Genomic DNA, 22,725 nt, shown 5'->3' with positions numbered 1-22,725 from the left:
AAAGGAAGGAGCAGCAGAAACTATTATGTATTGGACTTTATCAGTAACTGTTGCAATTCACATGGACCAGTTTCTTCTTCCTCCCGATCATAACATGTAAGTGTCATTAAAATTGTTGCCTAGCTTTCTGTAGTTTGCAAAATATGTGTTTAATTGTGTGTTTTAACTTGTAATCGCTTCATGTAGCTTGTAATCACTTATCTATTATTGTGTCCAAATCAACGTTGAAAACGTGATGCGCGCTTCTTCTTTTTTCGATTTAAATGCGTTTCTGAACTCGCAATCCTCTGCCGTTTGTCTTTGCTATGGCCACCATCAGGTGTTCCTACACACGCATGGCGCGGTCAATTTACTTAATTGTTCAGCTTTTGCTACTGCATAGATTAATACTTAATGTATGTTGTTATTAATTCAAGTTAGGGTTAAGAGTAGAGTAATTTGCTGGTGTTTAACTGCATTGCTTTATTGCATTCCTGCATTGGGCTTTCACATACACTGTGCTACTTCATACTGTCGCTGTAGTGGGCATTTCTCTCCATCTCGCGCTAAACCCAGTCAACCAATCACAACAGACTGAGTCATTGGACAAATCACAGCAGATTAGCCTTACACAAAGGAGGGGTTTGGCAACAAATGAATTGCTGAATTGGAGTCTTTGGGATAATTAGGTAAAAATAAAGGCATATTATAAGACAATGAAAGTGCTGTTTGACCTTGGATGCATATCAGCCTGTTGTTGGAGACCCCCAAAACCAAAATATGACCTTCTATACTACATAATAGCGGCTCTTTAAAATAATGACTTTAGTTTTCTAATTCTTCTAAACAAAGCACAGGCACAACCAAAGTAATAAGTCAGAGGTGCAACATGAATGTGCGCAAAATTCACAGAGGAGAGGAAACTGTTAAATAAAGTCGTTATTTTTGTTTCATGTACGCAGAAAATGATTCTCGTTGCTTGATAATTAATATTTTTGTGTGTGAAAAAAAGTTAATTAATCACAATTGATTTTGTTTGATGTCTTATCTTCTGCATCAGATCAGGGCACTTGTTCAGTTAAACCACTGAAGTCACATTTAATGCTCTGACAATGTTTTGGGTCCTTTTCCAGACTTTATTTATCGTTGCTGTCTATGGAAGATGAGAGAGTTCTCAGATTTCATCTCAAATATCTCAATTTGGCTTTAAAATATAACAAAGGATCTCAAAGGATAGAAATAACATGAGTGTGAGTAATTGACAACAGAATAAAATTTTTGGGGTGAAACAATCCTTTATATCAGCTAGCATTAATAGAACCTGCCTTGCCAAGAGCAGTTAATATTTTGAAATCAATGTTCCTCCTGTGGCGTAAAATCCTTAAAATCCCATCAAGGTAGACTTGATCCTTACTGAAGCAACCTGTAGACACACATTTGCAAAAAAAAAAAAAAACATTACAGTGTCAATATGAACAACCAAAAAATAATGTTTGAACGTTTTCTGTAGTGTTATCTAACAAGTTGACATGGTTAGTTGCTTTGTGAAAACTAACAATTATTTTATTATACTGTAGCTGTGATTCAATAACCATGATTATTTGGCATATTGATTACTGTCTGTATATATCTATGGATTTACTGCAAATACCACAGCTAAAATGGGGTTAGTGCAGTAAATTGTTAGTTACCATGGGATTATTAAAGCTGTAGTTGATTTTTATAGAGAAATGCTAACCATGTTGTAAGCATGTTACTAACATGTTTTAAAATTCCTAGCATTTTTTACATCTTTGCTAACAAACAGATATTATGTTGTAATAAGTTGATACCACGCTGCAATGTTAACATATTGTATTTTACTTAGTGGCAGACCATTATCGGCGTTAACGTAAGACTCTTATCGCGCAATAAAAAATATCGACAAAAAATCGATATCGCAAAAAGTATTACATGACGGTAACAATTTTTTACTTTAATAATGCCACTAATATATGCATACTGCACATGTCCTAATTCCATTTCTGTTTAGTTCAGTTATTACTTTAGTCGGATTAAGGTGGTCAAAAATCGCTGTTTCGAGCTCATGTAGACCTACAGGTTAAAATTCATTCTTAACTGAATAAAAGGTCAGTAAAAATAAGTACATCTTATTGAACATCATTTATTTTCATCACCAATTATCATAGTAGAACAGTTTCTCAAGCAGTTTGTAATGCATTTTGGAAACAGGAGATGAGCCCCTGGTCTAATGCGCCACCTGGCTTGAGAAACCCGTTCTCATTATTTAAGTAGCACACATATTCTGAATGCCTTTGGCAGAATTTAAATGAGCCATTTTAATCTAGATTAATCTAGATTAATTCCAAGATTACAAAGAGATTAGTCTAGATTAAAAAAAATTATATTTGCCCACCTACAATTTTATTAAAAGGTTTTAATGTAATTAAAGTTAATTAATTATATTTTGTTGCGTTTTTTGTTTATAGTTCAAGCTGGTTTGTAACATTTTATACTCATTACTAATGCACAGCATGTTGCTAACATGTTTGTTTGTTTCATTTTGCCAGCATACTACAGAGAAGGTGTGTCTGAATTAGCTCTTAAGTTATTAGTTGATACTAGATTTGTTACTTAGACAGATAGATTAGAGTTAGAAATTGTAGGTTAACAGTTTTAACATTACTAGCATATTTCACTTCTTTGCTAACACACAGGTAGCATGTTTCAATACCCTGCTGAAAAACCCAGCCTAAACCAGCCTAGGCTGGTCGACCAGGCTGGTTTTAGAGGGGTTTTGGCCACTTCCAGGCTGGTTTCCAGCCATTTCCAGCCTGGTCTTAGCTGGTCAGGCTGGGAGATGACCAGCTAAAACCAGCTTGACCAGCCTAGCCAAGCTGGGAGTCCAGCCTCGTCAAGCTGGTTTTAGCTGGATTTGGCTGGTCAATTTCCAGCCTGACCAGCTAAGACCAGGCTGGAAATGGCCAAAACCCCTCTAAAACCAGGCTGGTCAACCAGCTAAAACCAGCCAACCAGCCTAGGCTGGTTTAAGCTGGATTTTTCAGCAGGGTATACATGTTTTTTAACAAAATATTAACATGTTTTATCATTACTAGCATGTTTTACTACTTTGCTAACACAGAGATAGACAGTTTTAACGTTACTAGCATATTTTACTACTTTCCTAACACACAAGTAGCATGTTTTAATACGCTAACATTCTTTAAATTTTAACAAAGCATTAACGTTTTATCATTACTAGCATGTTTACCTCTTTGCTAACACACAGATAGCATGATTTAATGAGCTGATGGCATGCTGCTAACATTACCATATTGTGATTTATAAATTATATCTTGTTGTTAACATATTTCTTTTACATTGCTAGTCTGTTTCTAACATTTTAAGAACATTACTAACATATAGCAGTTTGCTAGCATGTTTTTTTTATTATTTTGCCAGTATATAACAGAGAGAGTGTGTCTCAATAAGCTCCCCAGTTAATTAGTCTATGCTAGATACTAGGTTTGTTATTTAGACCGATGGATTAGAATTAGACATATAGAAATAGACAATTAGACAATCAATAATAATAATAGTAAGTATACAGAGTGTAGGAGACCAGAATGTTGACTTACTTAAAGTAACATAACAAGTAATATAACATTTCATTTATTAAAAATATCTATTTCTCAGTTGTATTTTAAGCAATTACTTCACCTGGTTTGGAGGTATCAGTTTGTCCCCGTTTGGCACGGAGGCAGTATTCCCAGCGTACAGCAGGATCCTGGACAAAGCGAGCAATATGGCTGAACAGTTGGCTGAAGCTCATGTTTGTGGCATGGTATACAGTGTAGTAAAGCAGAGCGGCTCTCCACAGGAAGGGCTGCTTCCGAAGCAACACACTGTGAAGACTAGCGAGCCCTTCTTCGGTCGGATTAGCTGGTTTCAGTCCAAACTGTTTTCTCCCGACAGAAGTGGCCCACGGCTGCATGCTGTTATTCACTCCCCGCAAGTAATGTGTGCCTGCATGTGAAAGTTAGAAAATTGCTGTAAGGGTGGGTTTTAGTAAACAAAGGACTGTAATATCAACTGCATTCAACCAGAATGACAATAAAATATTGCTTGGGTAGTAGGATTAACAGCAGTGCATCTTAGCAAGGTGTGTACAAATTAATTACTTTGTCTGATTACTCCAAAGGTGATGATAAAATATATCTGAAACTTACAATAAAACATACCCCAGGCAATGTATTTCAGAATCAGATTTGCAAAAAAAAAAAAAGTATTTGGTGCCCTCTAGTGGATATGTCTTCTGAAATGTGGAACAAAATATACCCAGAGCAACATAAATTACTGTGCATATTGTAAAAATGTAGGCTGAGGAACGTATTTCCAATGAGCCCTGATTGCATTTTTTTTATTGAAACCCAAATAATACTTACCATGTACTCAAAATTACTTGTTTTTGCTTGCTTGTAAGGCTTCCTTCCCCAAATATTATACCAAATATCGGCCAAATATCACCAAATAGATTATTTTTGCTAATTTAGGATAGCGTTTGTATGCTTTTAGTATTTTGGTTTTGTATTATGATAACTTTTCACATTAGTTTTTGCAATTTTGCTGAACACTTTTTTGATGCTGTTGTGGTGGGATTGGTTTGGCTGAGGTTATGGTTTGGTTTAAAAGTGGGTTAAGGCATAAAATTAGGATCAACAGTGTAATAATGACAGAGATACAAATACAATTAAAGCAGCAAGCAGTGATGAAAGGACCTCGTACCCGGGCTCACCGCCGCCCGGTGGCCTCAGGATGAGAGAGAATAGTGAACAAAAATAATTTAAGCTGATATATATATATATAAAAAAAGAAAAATCACAGATTTATGCCAAATTTCCTCCTGCTATGACTATGACTCAATAGTGGCATGTAGACATCTAAGGAGAGGATTCTTATAGAACGTGAATTTTCAGGCAGGTCAGACATTGTGTGGTTGAGTTATAAGCCCAAATTCTTTCTGTCAGCAGGTGGCGCTATGACTGTGACTAGATATTGGCATGTAGATGTCTTCAGGAGAGGACTTTTATCAACCATGTGAAGTTTCAGGTAGGTCATCATTTAGTTCACACGCTTGCTTTTGAGTGATGCTCCCAGCCGTTAGATCACTCCTTGGGGGGCTGGCTGCAGTACAAGTCATAAAGGGCCCTATCATACACCTGGCGCAGTGTGGCGCAAGGCGTGGCGCAGTAGTCTTTTGGTAGTTTCAGCTTGGCGCAAGAGTCGTTTTGAGGCGTTGCACTACGCTGTTTAAATAGCAAATGCATTAGCGCTCATTTTTGCGCCCATAGGCTTTCTGGTCTAAAAAGGAAGGCGTTCTGAGGCGGACCGCTGGCGCGTTGCTATTTTGAGAATCTATAATAGATTTTTCATTAGACCAAAACTAACCCGGTCTAAACTCCGGCGCAGAGTTGCACCTCGCTTACGCACTGCTTAATACGCACAAGAGAGCAATAGGCAAATATCTTTACATATGAACAAATTTAAATATTAAGGATATATATATAGGATATAATAACAATAGATACAGAATATAAATATAAAGGATTTAAATATTACAAAACATATTATTTTCTAGCCTACATAAATATGAAAAACCACTGCTTTTATGTCTTCTTCATCTCGGGAGGCTTTTTCAGTTCATTCATAACAATTTGCTTTTGTATAATGTTATTATTATTAGCAGTATTATTTATTATATCCATATTTATGTTTGTTTTATTAAAAACAAGCTTGGATTTGCCCACCTGTCAGGTTTTACACCATATGGGACACAACATGTTGATACTGTTGATACTTAGAAATCTTGCTGTATTTATCTTTTAAACGCACAATTTTTCCCGCATGGCATATAGCTGGCTATGGTGTGTATGTTTTGGGTCTTGTTGATTATTAATAAATAAATAATTAAAAATAAAAATCTTTCTAAAAATGTATGTGTTGTTTATTCATTATTTTTCATATTTTACAAATGTTATTTTCACTTTTATGAAGATAACAAATACCAAAAACCCTTTATAAGAGAAATACTTTTTGTGTTCACCATGGTTGAGTGTATGAAAGATCATTTATTTCTACAGTCCAACATAGATTGTTTTTAGTAAATTATTAAAAGCAGCACAGTTTAAAAAAAAATAAATCATATATTATTATGTGTTTTTTTAATGCAATTGCTCATTTTTATGTTAGTGAGCCTTTGTTATAATGCAGGTATGTGCGGTCAAATGAGAAGTTCAAGGGGTGTTGGTTGGAAGCTTGATTCCGTAGCTCCACCTCTGGCTCCATCTGGTAGTCCTTTCTGCGCATGTCCAGGCTCCAATTTTAGCAGTGTTTTGTGTCAGTTTGTGCCTGTCAAGAGGTGTTTTGCATTCAAATCGTTCAATGGGAAAAGGCGCTGTCGTGTCATCCATATTTTTTACAGTCACTGGTTCAAATCAATTGTTATGAACAAACTGTACATGTCTTTATATTGTACTTTTGTTTTAAATATTATCTGCGTATAATTATATCTGTAACTAGTATCTGTATTTACATTTATAATTTTACTAGTTACCCTAACACCTTAACCCACACTTAAACATACCATCCCACCAATCCCGTCCCTAACATTATCCATATTGCACTTCAATAGCAACACCTACATATTAAAGCCATTTCAAATCAATTGGAATCCTGCATTGTAATGCAAGACAATTAATATGTTGGTCCAACATAACAATACACTTTTTACTTCAAACGTATCAAAGCTTCCAAATTCACATTTTAAAACCATAATAATGAACAAAACTTGAAATATACAGGAAATTTTACTTTTTATTTTCTATAATGCAAAAGCCCCTGGAAAATTCTTATTGAGTTTTGCTCTAGGAGCCAGTATAATGCAAACTTTCAGGATGCACTACTAAAATACATCATCAGTTTGTGCTTTATTAAATCAAGCAAGATCAATTAGATTAAAAATGAAAAACTGATAATGTTCAGTCATCAGTCACACAAGAAAGGAAAAGTCTGATTAAGTAGTATTGTTTGACATAGAAGTTTCAAATTTGTTAAAGTTCATACCGATCTCGTGTCTCAGCATGCCCTCAAGCCAGTGTTGGCGCGCTCCTGACAGGTTAATGGTTAGTGTTGGTCGACAACGCTCCACCATCATTACTGCCTGGGACAGAAGCTCATCGGAGAGACTTACAACCACCTGGTAAAAGAATCTGAAATTACTATTCTGACATTAGCAAGATATTAATACACAAACTCTTAAACGAGCACTTATTTTACAGTCGAAATCTCCCCTTAGTCCCCTAGAGTTAAACAGTCAAGATTTACCATTTTTGAAACCATTCAGGAGCTCTCCAGGTATGGCTGGAGCATTTTTAGCTTAGCATAAATCATTAAATCGGATTAGTTTATTAGTATCTCGCTCAAAGATTTCATAAATAGCCTCAATATTTTTCCTATGTAAAGCTTTTGTAGTTACATCATGTACTAAGACAGTTGGTATTTTCTGGGTCAGTATTGCTAGGAACTATACTCTTATTAATAATAATGACATTACACAACACTGTTGGTTACACTGTCAGAAATATTGGTACAAGAGTTGTCACTGAGGTGGTACCTTTTCAAAAGGTACATATTTGTACTTAAATGGTTTATATTGGTATATATATTCAAAGGTATATATTAGTACGTAATATGTACCCCCAAGGTATTACTAGGAACCCTTTAAGCAATAATATGTACCTTTAGAAAAGGTACCACCCCAGAGACAGATCTTGTACCTTTATTTCTGAGAGTGTAGTTACCTAGCTGGGGACTGTTACCACGTTCTGCGTAATATGTTGACCTAAAAATTAGCAACTTTCATTTTTTGTTGGGTCATTGATGGACAATTTAACTACAGAATGGTCAAGCTTTAAATTGGAAATTATCAAAAAAAAATTTTAATATTATAGTGAGAAGCTAATGTTCTAATCCATATTCAATTATTTATGCTAAGCTAAGCAAAAAGTGGAACTCTAGGGAAGTTAAAAAGGAGTCAAATTAGTAGAGTGTTCCTTTAAACCAAGATATCCACACACCTCACCAACACAGCCCTCCTTCTGTAGGTACTTGCGTGTTGCTGCCCACACTTGACTCTTCGGTAGCAAGTTGCCCCCTGTGACCTCCTCAAAGTTTTCATACGTCTCATATTTCCTCAACACACACTCCATAATCCCAACTGCCTAGAAAAGGACATGTGGAAAGACAAACAGAAATAGTTGTAAGATTTAACAAGTATTGTGACTGTTCTAAATGGGTGATAAGGTGAATAAAACAAAAACTTGTTTGTGTAATTTGTACAAAGAAGGATATAATAACAATTATATTAGGTCAATAATAATATGTTATTTCCTGAAAAGTCTAAGGACTATTTAATCATTAATTTTCCTTTAGCTTTGTCAATTATTTATCAGGGGTCACCACAGCGCAATGAAATGCTGTGTAAGGACCATTCATTCATTCATCCATTCATTCATCCATTCATTCATTCATTCAGTTTCTTTTCGGCTTAGTCTCTTTATTAATCTGGGGTCACCACAGTGGAATTAACTGCCATCTTCAGCATATTTTTTACGCACCGGATGCCCTTCCAGCTGCAACCCATCTCTGGGAAACACCCATACACACACACACACAAACACTACGGCCAATTTTAGCTTACCCAATTCACCTTTACCCCGTCATTGGACTTGTGGTTGAAACCGGAGCACCCGGAGGAAACCCATGCGAACAAAGGAAGAACATGCAAACTCCAAACAGAAATGCCAACTGACTCAGCCGAGGCTCGAACCAGCGACCTTCTTGCTGTGAGGCGACTGTGCTACCCACTGTGCCACGGCGTTGCCCTGTGTAAGGACTATTTATATGAAAACTTATTGTTCTTATTTTTCTTCCTTAAAGGTATAGTTTGAGTATAAAGTTCCGTTGCACTTAGAAATAATGTAGAAGCTGAAGTGAAAAAAAAAAAAGGTTTCTAATTTTTAAAGGTGATCAATAATGAAAATCTGGGTATACCAAGGCATAGTCAAATAATAAACAATCAGTATATGAAAATGGGCATACTGTGAGCCTCAGACACTATGATTCTGCATATTCATTTAAATTCCATGAGTGTAAAACACTGGTGGACAACAGGCCAATCAGAAGACAAAGCAAACTGTGATGAGACTCATGGGCCACGCCCTCCGCATTTGCATGTATGACTAATTTGGTTCATTCATCCGGACCTGATGAACAGCCATGTCATCAAGCTCTGAGATCATTAATATGATACACACTCAGGTATCAGTTCAGTACTCAGTATCGGCCGAACTTAGGTATCAGAATCGATATTTGGAAAAAAAAAAAAAGAAATGAAAACATCCCTACTGTAAAGTGATTCACTAGAACAAAGCTAAATTCTTTCAACATAAATTATACCTGGGACAGAAAGAGGCTAGAACCCTCTTTGTACTTCTCCAAAACACTGACGGGCTCCGGGGAGGAATATTCAAACTGGGGCTCATACTGATAGTCGGACTGAAAAAAGGTCTGACGCTCCTGCTCCAGGTTTACAGGACGCAGAGCCACAAGCAGACAAGGCCCGCGAGGTGTGGAAGGTGAAGGGAGTGAAGCGATACCCCTGGCAATATGAGGCAAGGAGGTTGCAGGTCTCATCTGAGCTCTTCCCGCACGTGGAGGCGTTGAGGAGATCATGGTGCATGTGCTTTCGCTCCGCCGAAGCCAGTTTCCTGGCCCCAAACTAAGGCTTGTGAGGCTTCTCATTGGTGGAGAAGGGCCACCGGTACGCCATGGCGGCTTCATGGTCTTCTGCACTGCAGGCTGCGCCGCTCGAACTCGCTGTGGTTTGATTTCCAGACTAAGTGGCCTTCGACATAGTGGCTGTTCTCCTTTATTTCTGCTTTCTGTCTTCTGGAGCCTTCTCTGAACTTGGGAACTGCTTTCCCCTGAGGTACAAGTTGGCACATGCGGCCCATTATGAGCTGCTTTGTCTCTTTGGGTGATACTGCTTGTCCTGGCTCTGACCGGTTTGGGTTTTTCTGGACTGGGCTCTGGTTCTAACATCTCTGACACATTGTTTGTGAGCCCTCCTCTATTAGCCTGCTCCATGCAGTTTTCACCCAGATCCAGCACCATCGCTACATCCACACCACTGTCCACTGATGCTGCACACCTGAAGAGAAAAGCACAGCTCCAGTTCCACAGCACTATATGATTATAAAGAATGATGCACGCATGAAAAAATCCTTTCACTCTGTTCTTAACCCTGGTTTATCTTTTTTCTAAAAAAAAAACTTTTAACCCTTGTGCACTGTTCAAATTGACTACCATTTTGTTATGTTTGGGATGAAAACATCCAGTGAATTAAACTGCTGTAAAAATACATCAGATTAATATTTTTTTTTTTCAATTTTTAGTCCTTCAGTCCTGATCAAAACTATTGAATTGTTTGAAAATTACAGGGTTTTAACTTTTTAATTGTCAAGTTCACAAATGATGTCACTGATTTGGTGACAAAAAACACACAAAATAATGTATTTTCAATATAAATATTACTTGTGACCTGGATTTTTTTTAACCTTTTATTACAATCTTGGATATAATGTACATTAGGGTTAACCCATGGGAAAGGAACATTTCACACTTGTATTTCAGAAGCAGGGTTTAAACCCTTTTGAACATTTCAGGTTACCTTTCAGTTTTAACCTAGTAAGTTTAGATGTTTCATTTTAAGTTTCAGGGCTTCAGAATTTGGGTATGGTTTCTATTGGGTTTCATTGCCATTGTAACTTAAAGGTTCATGAAACCCTATCATTTAAGACAATGTTAGCACCAGTTAGCTTTAATTGTGGAAAAAAAACTGGATAATTTGGAGCTTTTGTCAGCTAATTTCAGCTTCTGTATTTAAAATTATTTTTGGGGCGGGATCAAAATCTGAGACGTAGCGCAAAACTGCAAGTGCAAAGATGATGCATCGGTTTCTCATTATTATTCATAGCGGAGTTTTCTTATCCTTTGAGAAGAGCCTGCTTCTAAACTATTCATGACTGCACGTGCTTTCTGAAGGCAAGGCAGCCCTGCCAGTGCCAAGCTGTGAGACACGGACCCACAGCACACAGTATTTAGCTGTTCAAAGGTCATTGTGTTTGTTTTCATAACCCACGGGTTTGACGCATGTTTTATCCAGCAATCCTGTCAGGGCCGATACAGCAAAGCTGTTTGTGTGCAGCAAGCATTTTTGTCGGGAGAGCAGTACGAGAATTGGAGAATGGTGGACGTTGTCATTTATCAGTAGTTCGTTCACATTTAGACACATCGCCGTGCTGCTGTGTTTGCCTGTGTTTCACGGTTTTGGTCTTATTTTGTGAGCTAACTGACAACAGTTGTTTGCTCCCCTCCTTCTTCCCTGCTGGCCACGCCCACTCCTGCCCTTTGCTCGTGGTACTCCACACCCATCTTTAGAAAAAATTTTGAGGTAGACTTAAACCGAAAGTGGGGGGTGTCATGACCCTTTAAAAGGATAGGTCGCCCATAACTGAAAAGTATGCATCATTTACTCACCCTTCACTTTTCACAAAACCATTTCTTTCTACTGTTGAACATAAAAAATATATATTTAAAAAATGCTGAGAACTTTTCCTTTAACCCTGAACAAAATTATTAGCCCTGCTGTCAATTTTTTTTTAATTTCTCAAGTGATGTTTAATAGAGCGAGGACATTTTCACAGAACTGTATATAATATTTGTTTCCATCTGGAGAAAATTTATTTTTGCTTGGCTGTAAAAAAGTCTTTTTTATTTACAGAACAATTTTTAAGGTCAACATGTCTAGCCCCCTTAAGACATATTTAGTTTTCAATTAGCTACAAAAAACAACCGTTGCGCAAATGACTTGCCGAACCTAAATTGCCTAGTTTACCCAAATAAACTAGTTAAGCCTTTAAATTGCATGTTAAGCTGAATATTAATATATTGCAGAAATAAAATAAATCAAATATTTACTGTTATCATAGCAAAGAAATTAATTATTAAAAGGTTTACATTTAAAAATGTGTTCGAAAATATTTTTATGTAAAACAGCACTTGGTAAATATTTGAAACATAATAAAAATTTCACAAAAAGTCTGATAATTTTGACACATTATACGAGATGCCAATTAGCATTAAACATTGCATTTAAATTAATATAAATATATACATAATAACGGCCATTAATATACAGTTCCTATAGAAAATCATCAAACCTCTTTTGAAATAATGGCTTTATTTGTCATACAGCCTGAAATCACATCACATTGCCTTTGAAATGTTTTTGTAGCCATCTCCTATATATATTTGCAAACTATTTTTTATAGCATTGCCTTTACAAAACCTGTCGAGTCATTTACAATGCTCAATTTGATTTGCTTCTTAGTGAGTTTGTGATACTGTTTTTTCTGCACTTCACATTTCTGCGTGTTTCACTTTGTGACCCTGAAATGACAAGGTGGGAGAAGTCAAGGGAACTTGGGCGTTTACAGCAGGACCTGTCATCACCTGGAGACACAGTATCATCGAGGTGGTCTAACAGCTCAGTAGGTCTAGGCTTGCTGTAAGCACCCGAGTTCACTTGTAATATTTGATTTTGTAAAGGCGATGCTATAAAAATGTTTTTGCAAATATATATAGTTTTTTATTGCAAATATTTTAGTTATTTTTTGCACTGCTTGATTTTTATTTGCAGTTTTTGTTTGCAAATTTCATTTTTATTTCTCAACTTAATTTTCCCTTGCAGTTCATTATTTTTGCTAGCAAAATTTATTTTTATTTCTCAAAAATGTATTTTTGCTTTGTGATTTTTGAAAAATTGCATTTATTTTTTGCTTAATATGTTATTTTTTGTTTGCAAAACTTTCTTTTATTTTGCAAGTATAAATGGCCCTAGACTGACTCCATGAGATGGGGTTGACGGGAGAATTCTTCCAAAATGAAGACAAGTAGGGGGAAATCGGTCTATTTATTGTAGACTTGGATTAATCTGATTAGTGTTATCACTGATTACTAGGGATGTTACAATATTGTAAATACCGTCATAACGCAATAGTAATTTTTTTCAATATTACCGTAGGCGAATGCCTCAATAAAACTATATTTCTGAGAAAAGTTTGCTTAGGCGAATGAAGCGAACGGGAGGTAGCCGGAACTTCAATTCCCATCAGCCTAGGCGTGGCCATCATCCTTTGCGGTCTGTTGGCACTACATATCCAGTAATGCGCAAATGGAGTGTGTCGCTAGTAGCGGAGAAGAAAAAGAGCTGGAAATGATCGAACCTAAAGCGGGTTTTAAATCGGATGTGTGGAAGCATTTCGATTTCTTTCTAAAAATATACGAAAAAAGGAGAAAAGGTGACAAAGAAAAAAAAAACAGTATGCAGGCACTGCCAGACTGTGGTGAAATATAAGCCGGGAATACGACTAAAAACAGTCATGGGGACTGCAGAACACAGCACACTTGTTAGATTAATGCAGACATTGACTTGTACCGCAAAGAGACCTCTATCTCACTCATGGCTTGTCCTCTTAAGTGGTATACTGAGAGGACTGCTGTCAACCTTGGCTAAATTATATCTTTCTGTCCCAGAAACCTCAGTCCCAAATGAGAGGGGATTTTTTTCGGTTGCAGGGGACATGCCCAGAGATCCCAGCTTTTACCAGATTATAGTTATATGATAATTTTCCGTAAAAAACCCATCTCTATCTAAGTAAGTGAGTGATTAAATGATGAATGTGATGAGTTTTCAACAATACTAAATTGAAACTTTATTTTTTTTATATGGTTTAATAGTTTTTTTGTTATTAAAATTGAAAAATTAGAGTTCCTGTTTCAAAACTTACAGATAGATGGCTAATTTGTATGTCATTGATATGTTCAGTGCTAAGGTAAATAAACACTTTTGGCCCTTTTTTCGAGTTTTTTCATTAGTTTTGTTTTTCCTGTAAATTATTCAATAAATACCGTACCGTGCCATTCATACCGAGGTATTATCGTACCGTGAAATTCTGACACCGTTACATCCCTACTGATTACAGATGGGAGACCAGCCACAATCAATCATATCATATGCTCTCGAAATTATGCTGTATCCCAATCCGCATACTATCAATCCTAAACAGTATTTAAAATTAGAATAAGTATGTCACAAACCGCAATGTGTTGAAAAGAGTATGCCAAAGGTTCCAGAATGGTTTACTATTTCCAGTACAAACTTGAAGTGCAGAAGCGTATAGATACTCTATCTGCTGATATTGCCCACAATACATTGCTCGTTGGATGTTAATTGGTTTAGAACCACAAGCTTAGGTAAAAGGTACAGGGGCGCCCCCAAGGGGTGGCCAGGGGTGGCCGGTAAACTCTGGCCACCCCTGTGGCCACCCCTTTGGCCACCCCAATATAATTTTGCTGTTGACATTATGTACTTATAAATCCACAACATTTAAATAAATAAAATGCAGCCACTAAATTATTGTTGGTGTTACTGACGTAGCTGATTCATTGTCTCTCCCACTTAGTGCTGGTTCAATGCTGAATGCTGGTGAAAGCAAACTGACGCATGCGCGCAGAAAACCATTCCCGCGCGCCTCACGCACTCCTGTGTAAATCCCGGTTGGTTGTTTGCATGTACGCCGACAAAATACGCGCCGCTCATGCGCCGTGAAACGGAGTAACAGCCTTTTGTGCAGAGGTGAAAGTCGACTAAAGTTTATATAGTATGATATGATGATGATGATGATTAGGATGTTACTTTCACTAAGCATGCCTTTAAAGCATAAAGGAGGGATAATGTGTCAGGGAGGTAAGACTTCATAACATGATTTCTTAGCCATGATCTGGTCTAAGACCACAGATAATTCTATAATACATTTTTTGTATTCTTTAGAATTGTCATAATTAATTTTCATGCAAAAGGTTTCTTAAGTGATCTTGGCATATCACTCCAGTTGTTGTTTTCCAGTAATATTTAGGATTGATTTCTTGTTATTCAGAATAATAATTGTATAATAATATAAATTGTATTTATTTAAAATAAATATAAATAAATTGATATATTTATTGAATAACAAATCTAACAATTCAAGGGAGGTGGGGGTGTATATGGTGGTTCGCCCAGGGTGTCATTTAAGACTAGAACCGCCACTACCTTTCCAGATCGTCACACCTTCAATAGACAGCAATGGCAATTTAATATTTACCTTAAGGTACAGTAAATCAATAAAAGAAGCTGCATTAATGGCTCAAAAAGCAATATGGATAAATGATATTATTTGGTATAGTGAGTGTGTATAGGGATGCCTTTTTGTTTCAGTTTGATTATTTGTTTGGGTTATTAATAAATTCATTATTCTTTCATTCATTTTCTTTTTGGCTTAGTCCCTTTATTAATCCAGGGTCGCCACAGTGGAATGAACCGCCAACTTATCTAGCACATTTTTACACAGTGGATGCCCTTCCAGCAGCAAGCCATCTCTGGGAATAATAAACTCATTAATCTTCATTAATTTTAGACATGGCATATACCGTATGATGTACAATAAAAGCACGTAAAAAGTTATTTATACAGTATATATATATATATATATATATATATATATATATATATATATATATATATATATATATATATATATATATATATATATATATATATATATATATATATATATATATATATATATATATATATATATATATGAAAAGTGTTTTTAAACTAAACATAGATTTTTATTTGGTTTGCACATGTACCTCCTGAATTACTTCAAGGAATAAATAGCAATATTTCAAGAAGAATTAATTAAATGAATAAAAACTACATTATTACATTTACCAAAAACAAAAATATAACATTACACTGAATTCATTTTTTTTTTTTTTGTGTGCCACCCCAAGATTTGGTGCGGCCTCTTCTGGCCACCCCTAAGAAAATTTTCTGGGGGCGCCACTGAAAAGGTATAAACAAACTACAAATATGGCGGATGCGTGAGACCAACCGTCAAGTAGAGAGGCTTCCGTAAAGTTGTTTAAATGACTAATTAATATCTAGCCCACTGGAATCTGCAACAACAATGTGAACTTATTTAAATATTTATTTGGATATTACCTTCTGAATGCATAATTACCCAAAGACCTGAGACGATTTCTCTGCATGAAAGAATGGCAAATTAACCTGCTTCTGCTTCTCCAGTAAGGTGGGTAATCAAATATGAAAGAAATGTGGATCATATGTTGATGATCAACAGGGGATGTAACTAAGCAACATAAAAATCTATTAAGGAGGAAGTAGTTTGTCCCAAAGTTTGCGTAATCTTCTGTTACACATTCAAAAGTATATAATTTTCCTTCACAAAAAAGTACACACTGTCAGGGCATAGTATAAGTATGTGAATTCACTGAATTGGGACACAGCACCAGTTTATTAAATTTTACTTTAAACAGGTAGGATTTATTTGGTTTTCATTCATTTATTAATTTTCTTTTTGGCTAAGTCCCTTTATTAATCTGGGATTGCCACAGCGGAATGAACCACCAACTTATCCAGCACATGTTTTTTTTTACACAGCGGATGCCCTTCCAGCTGCAACCCATCACCGGGAACGCTCATACATTCTCATTCACACACATACAATTTTAGGTTACCCAATTCATATGTCTTTGGACTTTGGAAACCGGAGCACCTGGAGGAAACCCACACGAACAACATGCAAACTCCACACAGAAATGCCAACTGATCCAGCCGAGGCTTGAACCAGCGACCTTCTTGCTGTAAGGCAACTGCACTACCTACTGCGCCACCTTATTTGGTTTTGTCAACTCTAATTCTATTCTGAAACTTTGAGTTTGTTCAACCTTTGTTGAACTGGGAGCTATTAAACCCTACTTCAAATCGGAGTTACCACTGCTTTTGCAAAGTTGACCCTGCACTGCTGTGCCTAAAGATATAAAGAGATGTGGCTTTACCTCTTTGATTAGTTTCTTTCTTCTGTTGAACACAAAAGAAGATATTTTGAAGGATGGGCCAATCGACTTTAATAGTATCTGCTTTTATGTTCAACAGAAGAAACTTAAATAGGTTTGGAACAATTGAAGGCAGAATTTTCTTTTTTTTTTTGCGTGAACTATCCCTTTGAGTTTGAAACTATATGGTTTTATGGCAAAATGAATAGCAACAGATTATATGCATGTGCGAATCCACGTTTTTAGCAGTAATGAAAATAAAACAATTTTGCATAAGCAGTATGTTTGGACAGAAATGTCAAATTAAGATAGAAAATACAATAATTAGAGTGAAGAAGATATTGTAAAGAGGGTCAATTCAGGTAAGCTTAAGTAATATGTGAAGATGTACAGTTCTACAACATTTATAAAGAAATTGCAAGCAGAATTCCTCCTTTCAATGACACTGACACTGCAGATGTGGATAATACGCAGGGTTTAAGAAAGTACAGTGTAAAAAAGCTATTTATGAATGGGCTGGATTTACTGTTTGCCATGGATAAATTATAAGCAATATAAAATATAAAAGCAATAAACCCATAAATTCTGTTAACCTTTAAAACTGATAAAAGAGTTTATTCTTATTTATACATCCATTTGGCTCTTTCATCTCCTAAAAGAGTGTGCATGCAGCAATTCACCTCATATTACTTTATAAATTAATCTGTCGCACAGCATAGCCAAACATATTGAAACAATCAACTAAATAAATAAAAATTGTATTGAGAGAATTGTAAAAAAAAAAACAAAACTTCAAAACATGTAATCCAGATAATGCTGGAATATTTAAAAAGAAAGTTGAGAATCTTTTTAAATGTCTGCTGATTGTAAAATACAATAATATGGTCACATATTACAGTAAGGCTTCATTAGCTAATATATTTACTAACATGAAATAACAAACAAGTATTGTACAGCATTTATTAACCATAGCTCAACATTTACTAATACATTTATTACAACCCATATACATGCTTTTTAACATTAGCTTATAGAGTTAACATTGTAAAATAATATTTATTTATAGAATTTATTTATAATTTCATGTTTTTGATCAACTGAAGGGAATGATAACAGCTTAAACTTGCTCTTTCTGGAGTATTTTTCTTTCCAAATGACAGTTTTTAGCATAACTAAATTATTAAAGCTTTGGGTTCAACTGGACAAGAACAATGACAGGGTTTGTACATTTGTAAAGGGTTTTTAATAAAGAAAACAAAAACCCTGAGAACCAAATTAATGACATATTCCTTCACAAAACAACTCACAGAAGTCAACCATCAGTACATTTTTAGAAATTTTTTGCATGAAATACTTTTTATTCATTGTGTGTTTTATTTCAAAGACAGATAATGTACTTTTCTGATAGAATGTTCCATAAACTAACAATGAGTAATTTTATTTCCAATAACCCTTTATGGCATGGTGTTGCCCTCAGACAACAAACCAATTTTTCGGCCCACAAAGACCATCTTTAAAAATGTTTACATAAAATATTGCAAAAAAAAAAAAGTCTTATAATAAGTTAGTGACCAATGAAATTTGAGGTGGGTGTGGATTTTACCTGTCCTCTCGGGGCTAAAGAGACAGTTTTGGGACCATAGCCTGCTTCAGCACACTGCTAGCAGAATGTAAGATAGATTTAACTTTTTACATGTCTAAATTTAAATATCTTCCTGTTAAAAATATGTGTGATGTGCATGAATATACGAAGAAGCATGTTTAATTGAGAAAAGACACTTTTTGTTATTATCTGTACACTAAAATGATAGTATTTCATTTTTTGCCTCAGGGCAACATTGTGCAGTTACACCACTTTTGTTAAAACAATAACATCCTATGGATGGAAATGTGCAGAAATTAGTCATCACCATAATATCTTTTTTTTTTTTTTTTTTGCTATACGGTATACTATTACTCACATGAAATAGATGCGCATGTATTTTATGGAGGTAAAAAAGAAGATTGAGCAGTTAGGCTCATTCCTTGACAGCAAGCTAAAAGAGTCACATTAGCTAGGTTTCATTCAAAAGATGCAAATTAAACTTGCAAAAAGCCACAGTTCTGCAAAGTTATTCTCTGCAGGACAACGGCCCACAGGACCAAGCTTGGGCGCCCCTGACCTAAAGCCAAGTGACAAAAATATGGTATGTACCCTTGCCTCACATCCACCAACAACTGCTTTCTGAGGTTCCACAGTGAATAACAGACATTGGTAAATAAGTACATTCAATTAGTACCTTCCAGGACATACAATACATCGTTTATGGGTAGTTATTGATGAAATATTGCTTGTTAATATCGTTTATGTTAAATATACACTTTTCTAATGTATTTATGGCTTGTTTGTACCTCATTTCACTTATATTAATATATAGACAACCATCAAACATTTTATGATTGATTTATGATAAGACTGAGGTAAAGTTGGTTTTATATTCGCACATTCAGACTTTCTCTTTAATAATATCATTTCAGAAAAGTATTATTTGCAAACTCTAAATAGTGAAATCATATTAGCAGCCAATGAATATCAAAGTACATTATTCACAGTCAAATAAATAGTGCTAAAGTTGTTTTCAAGTCATATTTACATGTGATTGTAGACCCTATAAGCAAATTAAAGTAGTAGATAAAATAGGGTACGTTAAATGAAGGAATGTGCGAATATAAAACCAACTTTACCTCAATATTGAAAACAACATTAGCACTATTTAATTGACTGTGAATAATGTTGTACTTTGATATTCATTGGCTGCTAATATGATTTCACTAGAGTTTGCAAATAATACTTTTCTTAAATATTATTAGGAAGAAGGTCTGAATGTGCGAACATAAAACCAACTTTAGCTCAAATATTATAAGGGAGTCCCAAGCACCCAAAAATTAGGGTGAAATATTTTTTTTCTCTTAAAACAAAAATTCTTGCCATAGAGGGCTTTAGCAAACATGAATAAAGAGTGTAATAAACGGATTGATCATTGTTTGTTTATGATAGTCAATGCATAAGGTTTACTTTCAACTTTATTGTAAAATGTTACCATTATTTTACAAACATACTGTATAAAAACATTTAACAGATTTATTGGGATAGCATCCTGCTATTGGACAGTTTAAGTAATTATGCAGGGATTTTAAGCATAATATATATATATATATATATATATATATATATATATATATATATATATATATATATATATATATATATATATCTTTAACGTTAATCTTTTTATGTATTTTGATGTCATACAACGGCATTTTTTTCCAATTGTAATGATAAACAGGAAATACTGCAAATGTCTCTATTTGTTCACTTTGGAATTTTAAAACAACAATTAAAATACAATATGAAATTCCAACAGGATTACACTTTCGTATTTCAGTGTAATGCTGCAATAAATACAGCGAAGGCAATTGTTTAAAACATGTCAGTGCATAATAGATGACATCAACAGGACTAACAAAGCACAGGCGACTCATAGCAAATCAAAGTATTCCCAGATAGCAGGCAGTAATCGGCCCGAGCTCGGCTGCCCTCCGGCGCCTCCGGCTCCGACTCGGCATCGGCGAGTGTTATCCGGGCCGAGTGCGGGCCGCAGCTCGCTCGCGCACATGCGGTTGTGATGCGGCTGTAAAGCACTGGCCCGATTCCGGTCAACCATATCCGGCCCGAGTCTGTCTGTAGAGTCCTGGCCGCTTCTGGCAAGGACTCGGCTGATGGCAACTGATTAAGTTCTTATTTTATCTAGTAATCTGTTAGCTCCACGTTTAATGATAATTTGAGAAAATATTCATGGTACGATAGCAAAAAAAAAAAAAAAAAAAAAAAGAATAGAGTGGATGGTCGCAATGTTTAGACGCAAACAAAACAATATTATTTATAAATAGATTATACATGTCATCTAGAGAAAAACTATGTAAAATTTGCTTATTTTTGAGATAGCACGCTCCTGTGCTGACTGTTTTTTTTAAGCAGAAGTTGGTTTCATAATAAACACATGCGTTACTAAATTCCTGATCCAAACTCCAATCCAGACGGTGGCGGTAATGCTCCAAAAAGCTGATTGTCAACCACCATGGCACGAAGATCACAAGAAGAAAAGGTTTGGTTTTTAAAAAATCTCACGTGGAGTCCGGTCAGAAAGGTAAGCTTTTTACTGCTTGTGTTCTGTATAATTAGCGAATTTAGAGCTTAAAACATTTCCACGGTGTTTGGTTGTAACAGCGTTTAGTACTTTAAAACAGTTTGATACGAAATGTAACTTGCTTTAAGAAACACGACTGGAGCTAATGTATGCTAACGCTAACAGTTACAAACACGTCTGAAAGTTCCTTTTCCTTTTACACAATGTTAGATTGTAACGTGTGTAGTAACTGAAAACTATTTTAATTATTTTAAAGAAACATGAAACGAATTTGTGTGTATGCTTACTTTGCGTTAAAGAAAGTTTCTGTAGACGAATCCATTAATTAACATGGCAAAACGTGTTTTTTCCTGATTTAACATTATAAAGTACCGTGGATGTTGAAAAAAATCATTGTACAGGCGTATACTTATCCAAAAGTATTAATTCTGTGATTATGTGTAAATAAAAACTAATCGTTTTGGATTAATAAAATATTGTTTATCTTGTTTATGCAGTTAGTCACGAAAAATGATCGAAACTCGACTGTTTACTATTCTCTTTAAATTATCCAAGAGAAATATATTACTATGCACTTTAATTCATATGTGTTAGCCTATGTGAATCAATTATATCTTTTGTTCAAGCTGTAATGTTCAGTTAATGTAAAACTGAACGTCTTAAAGCAGATTTTGATGTTTTTTTTTATGTTGTTGACAGTGATAAATTCTGATTTAAATGAATGGGTAACAATATTTGTTGGTTAAGTCTTATTGTTCTTGTTTAACAAAGGTTAGTGAGATCATTTTGCAGCACATCACGACCATAGAAGTCAATGGCACACTCTTTTGAACGTGAATAGGCATGTTATAGTTGTGTGCTAAAAGTCCATTATAAGCTGTAAACTGATACATTTTCAACATAGATTGAGCTTTTCAGACATTACATTACTAATTGCTTCACAAACAGCTGAAATGGTTTATTGTTATTGGCTATCATCAAACATTTTTCACAATGGTAGGTTAATCTTCATGGGTACAGAATAATGCATGTGCTTGACCATCTTACAAATCTATGTCTCAGATTTATAAGGCTGTCACTCTGCATGAATCTCCGAATAAATCTTGTGCAACCTTCTGTGTACTGATTATTTACACTATAGGTATTATATGCATTAATTAACTTTGATAGTATTTCAGGATTTGAACTTTTCTTTACGGGAGGTTAACAACAATGTGATGTTTTATTATAGATGCATATGAGGAAGCTCGACAGAGGACAGAGGAGGATGATGATCGCCTGTCATACATCTAAAGACAGAACAGGTTTGTTTGCAATTATTTTAAACACATACTGTCAACATTGTCATTGATCTATTACAACCTGTGAGTTTTGCCCTGGCACTATACTAAAGTGATGTTTTGTTTTGTAAATGTATCTGATTAAGGGACAGTATAGACACATCTATACCGTGATGAAGAAAAATTACTTGGAA

General features: G+C 35.3%; 2 protein-coding genes and 1 long non-coding RNA gene across 6 annotated transcripts in view; 2 read left to right on the top strand and 1 right to left on the bottom strand.

The window, feature by feature from the left end:
- adamts7 (a disintegrin-like and metallopeptidase (reprolysin type) with thrombospondin type 1 motif, 7) overlaps positions 1 to 20,912 on the top strand; it is a 610,954-nt gene extending 590,042 nt beyond the window's left edge. Inside the window, exon 24 of the transcript XR_012382728.1 lies at positions 20,599 to 20,912. The gene's annotated coding sequence lies outside the window, so the exon portion shown is untranslated. The remainder of the gene's footprint in view (positions 1 to 20,598) is intronic.
- The window catches only part of kiaa0895l, a 30,024-nt gene that overhangs the window by 3,412 nt on the left and 3,887 nt on the right, over positions 1 to 22,725 (bottom strand). The window contains exons 2-6 of one of the 3 annotated variants that reach the window (XM_680865.10): positions 9,496 to 10,249; positions 8,115 to 8,258; positions 7,102 to 7,234; positions 3,700 to 4,005; positions 1,305 to 1,402 (exon numbers count right to left, since the gene is read on the bottom strand). In XM_680865.10, coding sequence (XP_685957.1) covers positions 1,305 to 1,402; positions 3,700 to 4,005; positions 7,102 to 7,234; positions 8,115 to 8,258; positions 9,496 to 10,212 — 1,398 coding nt within the window. In that variant the 5' untranslated portion in view covers positions 10,213 to 10,249. Of the gene's footprint in view, positions 1 to 1,304; positions 1,403 to 3,699; positions 4,006 to 6,168; positions 6,388 to 7,101; positions 7,235 to 8,114; positions 8,259 to 9,495; positions 10,250 to 22,725 lie in introns of those variants that run through there. The other 2 variants (XM_021477988.3, XM_073907386.1) reach the window with 2 other exon arrangements.
- LOC141375148 (uncharacterized) overlaps positions 21,197 to 22,725 on the top strand; it is a 3,176-nt gene continuing 1,647 nt past the window's right edge. The window contains exons 1-3 of one of the 2 annotated variants that reach the window (XR_012382733.1): positions 21,197 to 21,251; positions 22,483 to 22,555; positions 22,678 to 22,725. The exon at positions 22,678 to 22,725 is cut by the window's right edge and continues 23 nt beyond it. This is a non-coding gene — a long non-coding RNA (uncharacterized lncRNA). Of the gene's footprint in view, positions 21,252 to 22,480; positions 22,556 to 22,677 lie in introns of those variants that run through there. The other variant, XR_012382734.1, reaches the window with a different exon arrangement.

This window comes from Danio rerio, chromosome 7 (genome assembly GCF_049306965.1).
Source record: "Danio rerio strain Tuebingen ecotype United States chromosome 7, GRCz12tu, whole genome shotgun sequence".
In the NCBI taxonomy this organism is placed as follows: Eukaryota; Metazoa; Chordata; class Actinopteri; order Cypriniformes; family Danionidae; genus Danio; species Danio rerio.
This window is presented reverse-complemented; position numbering and strand designations above follow the sequence as displayed.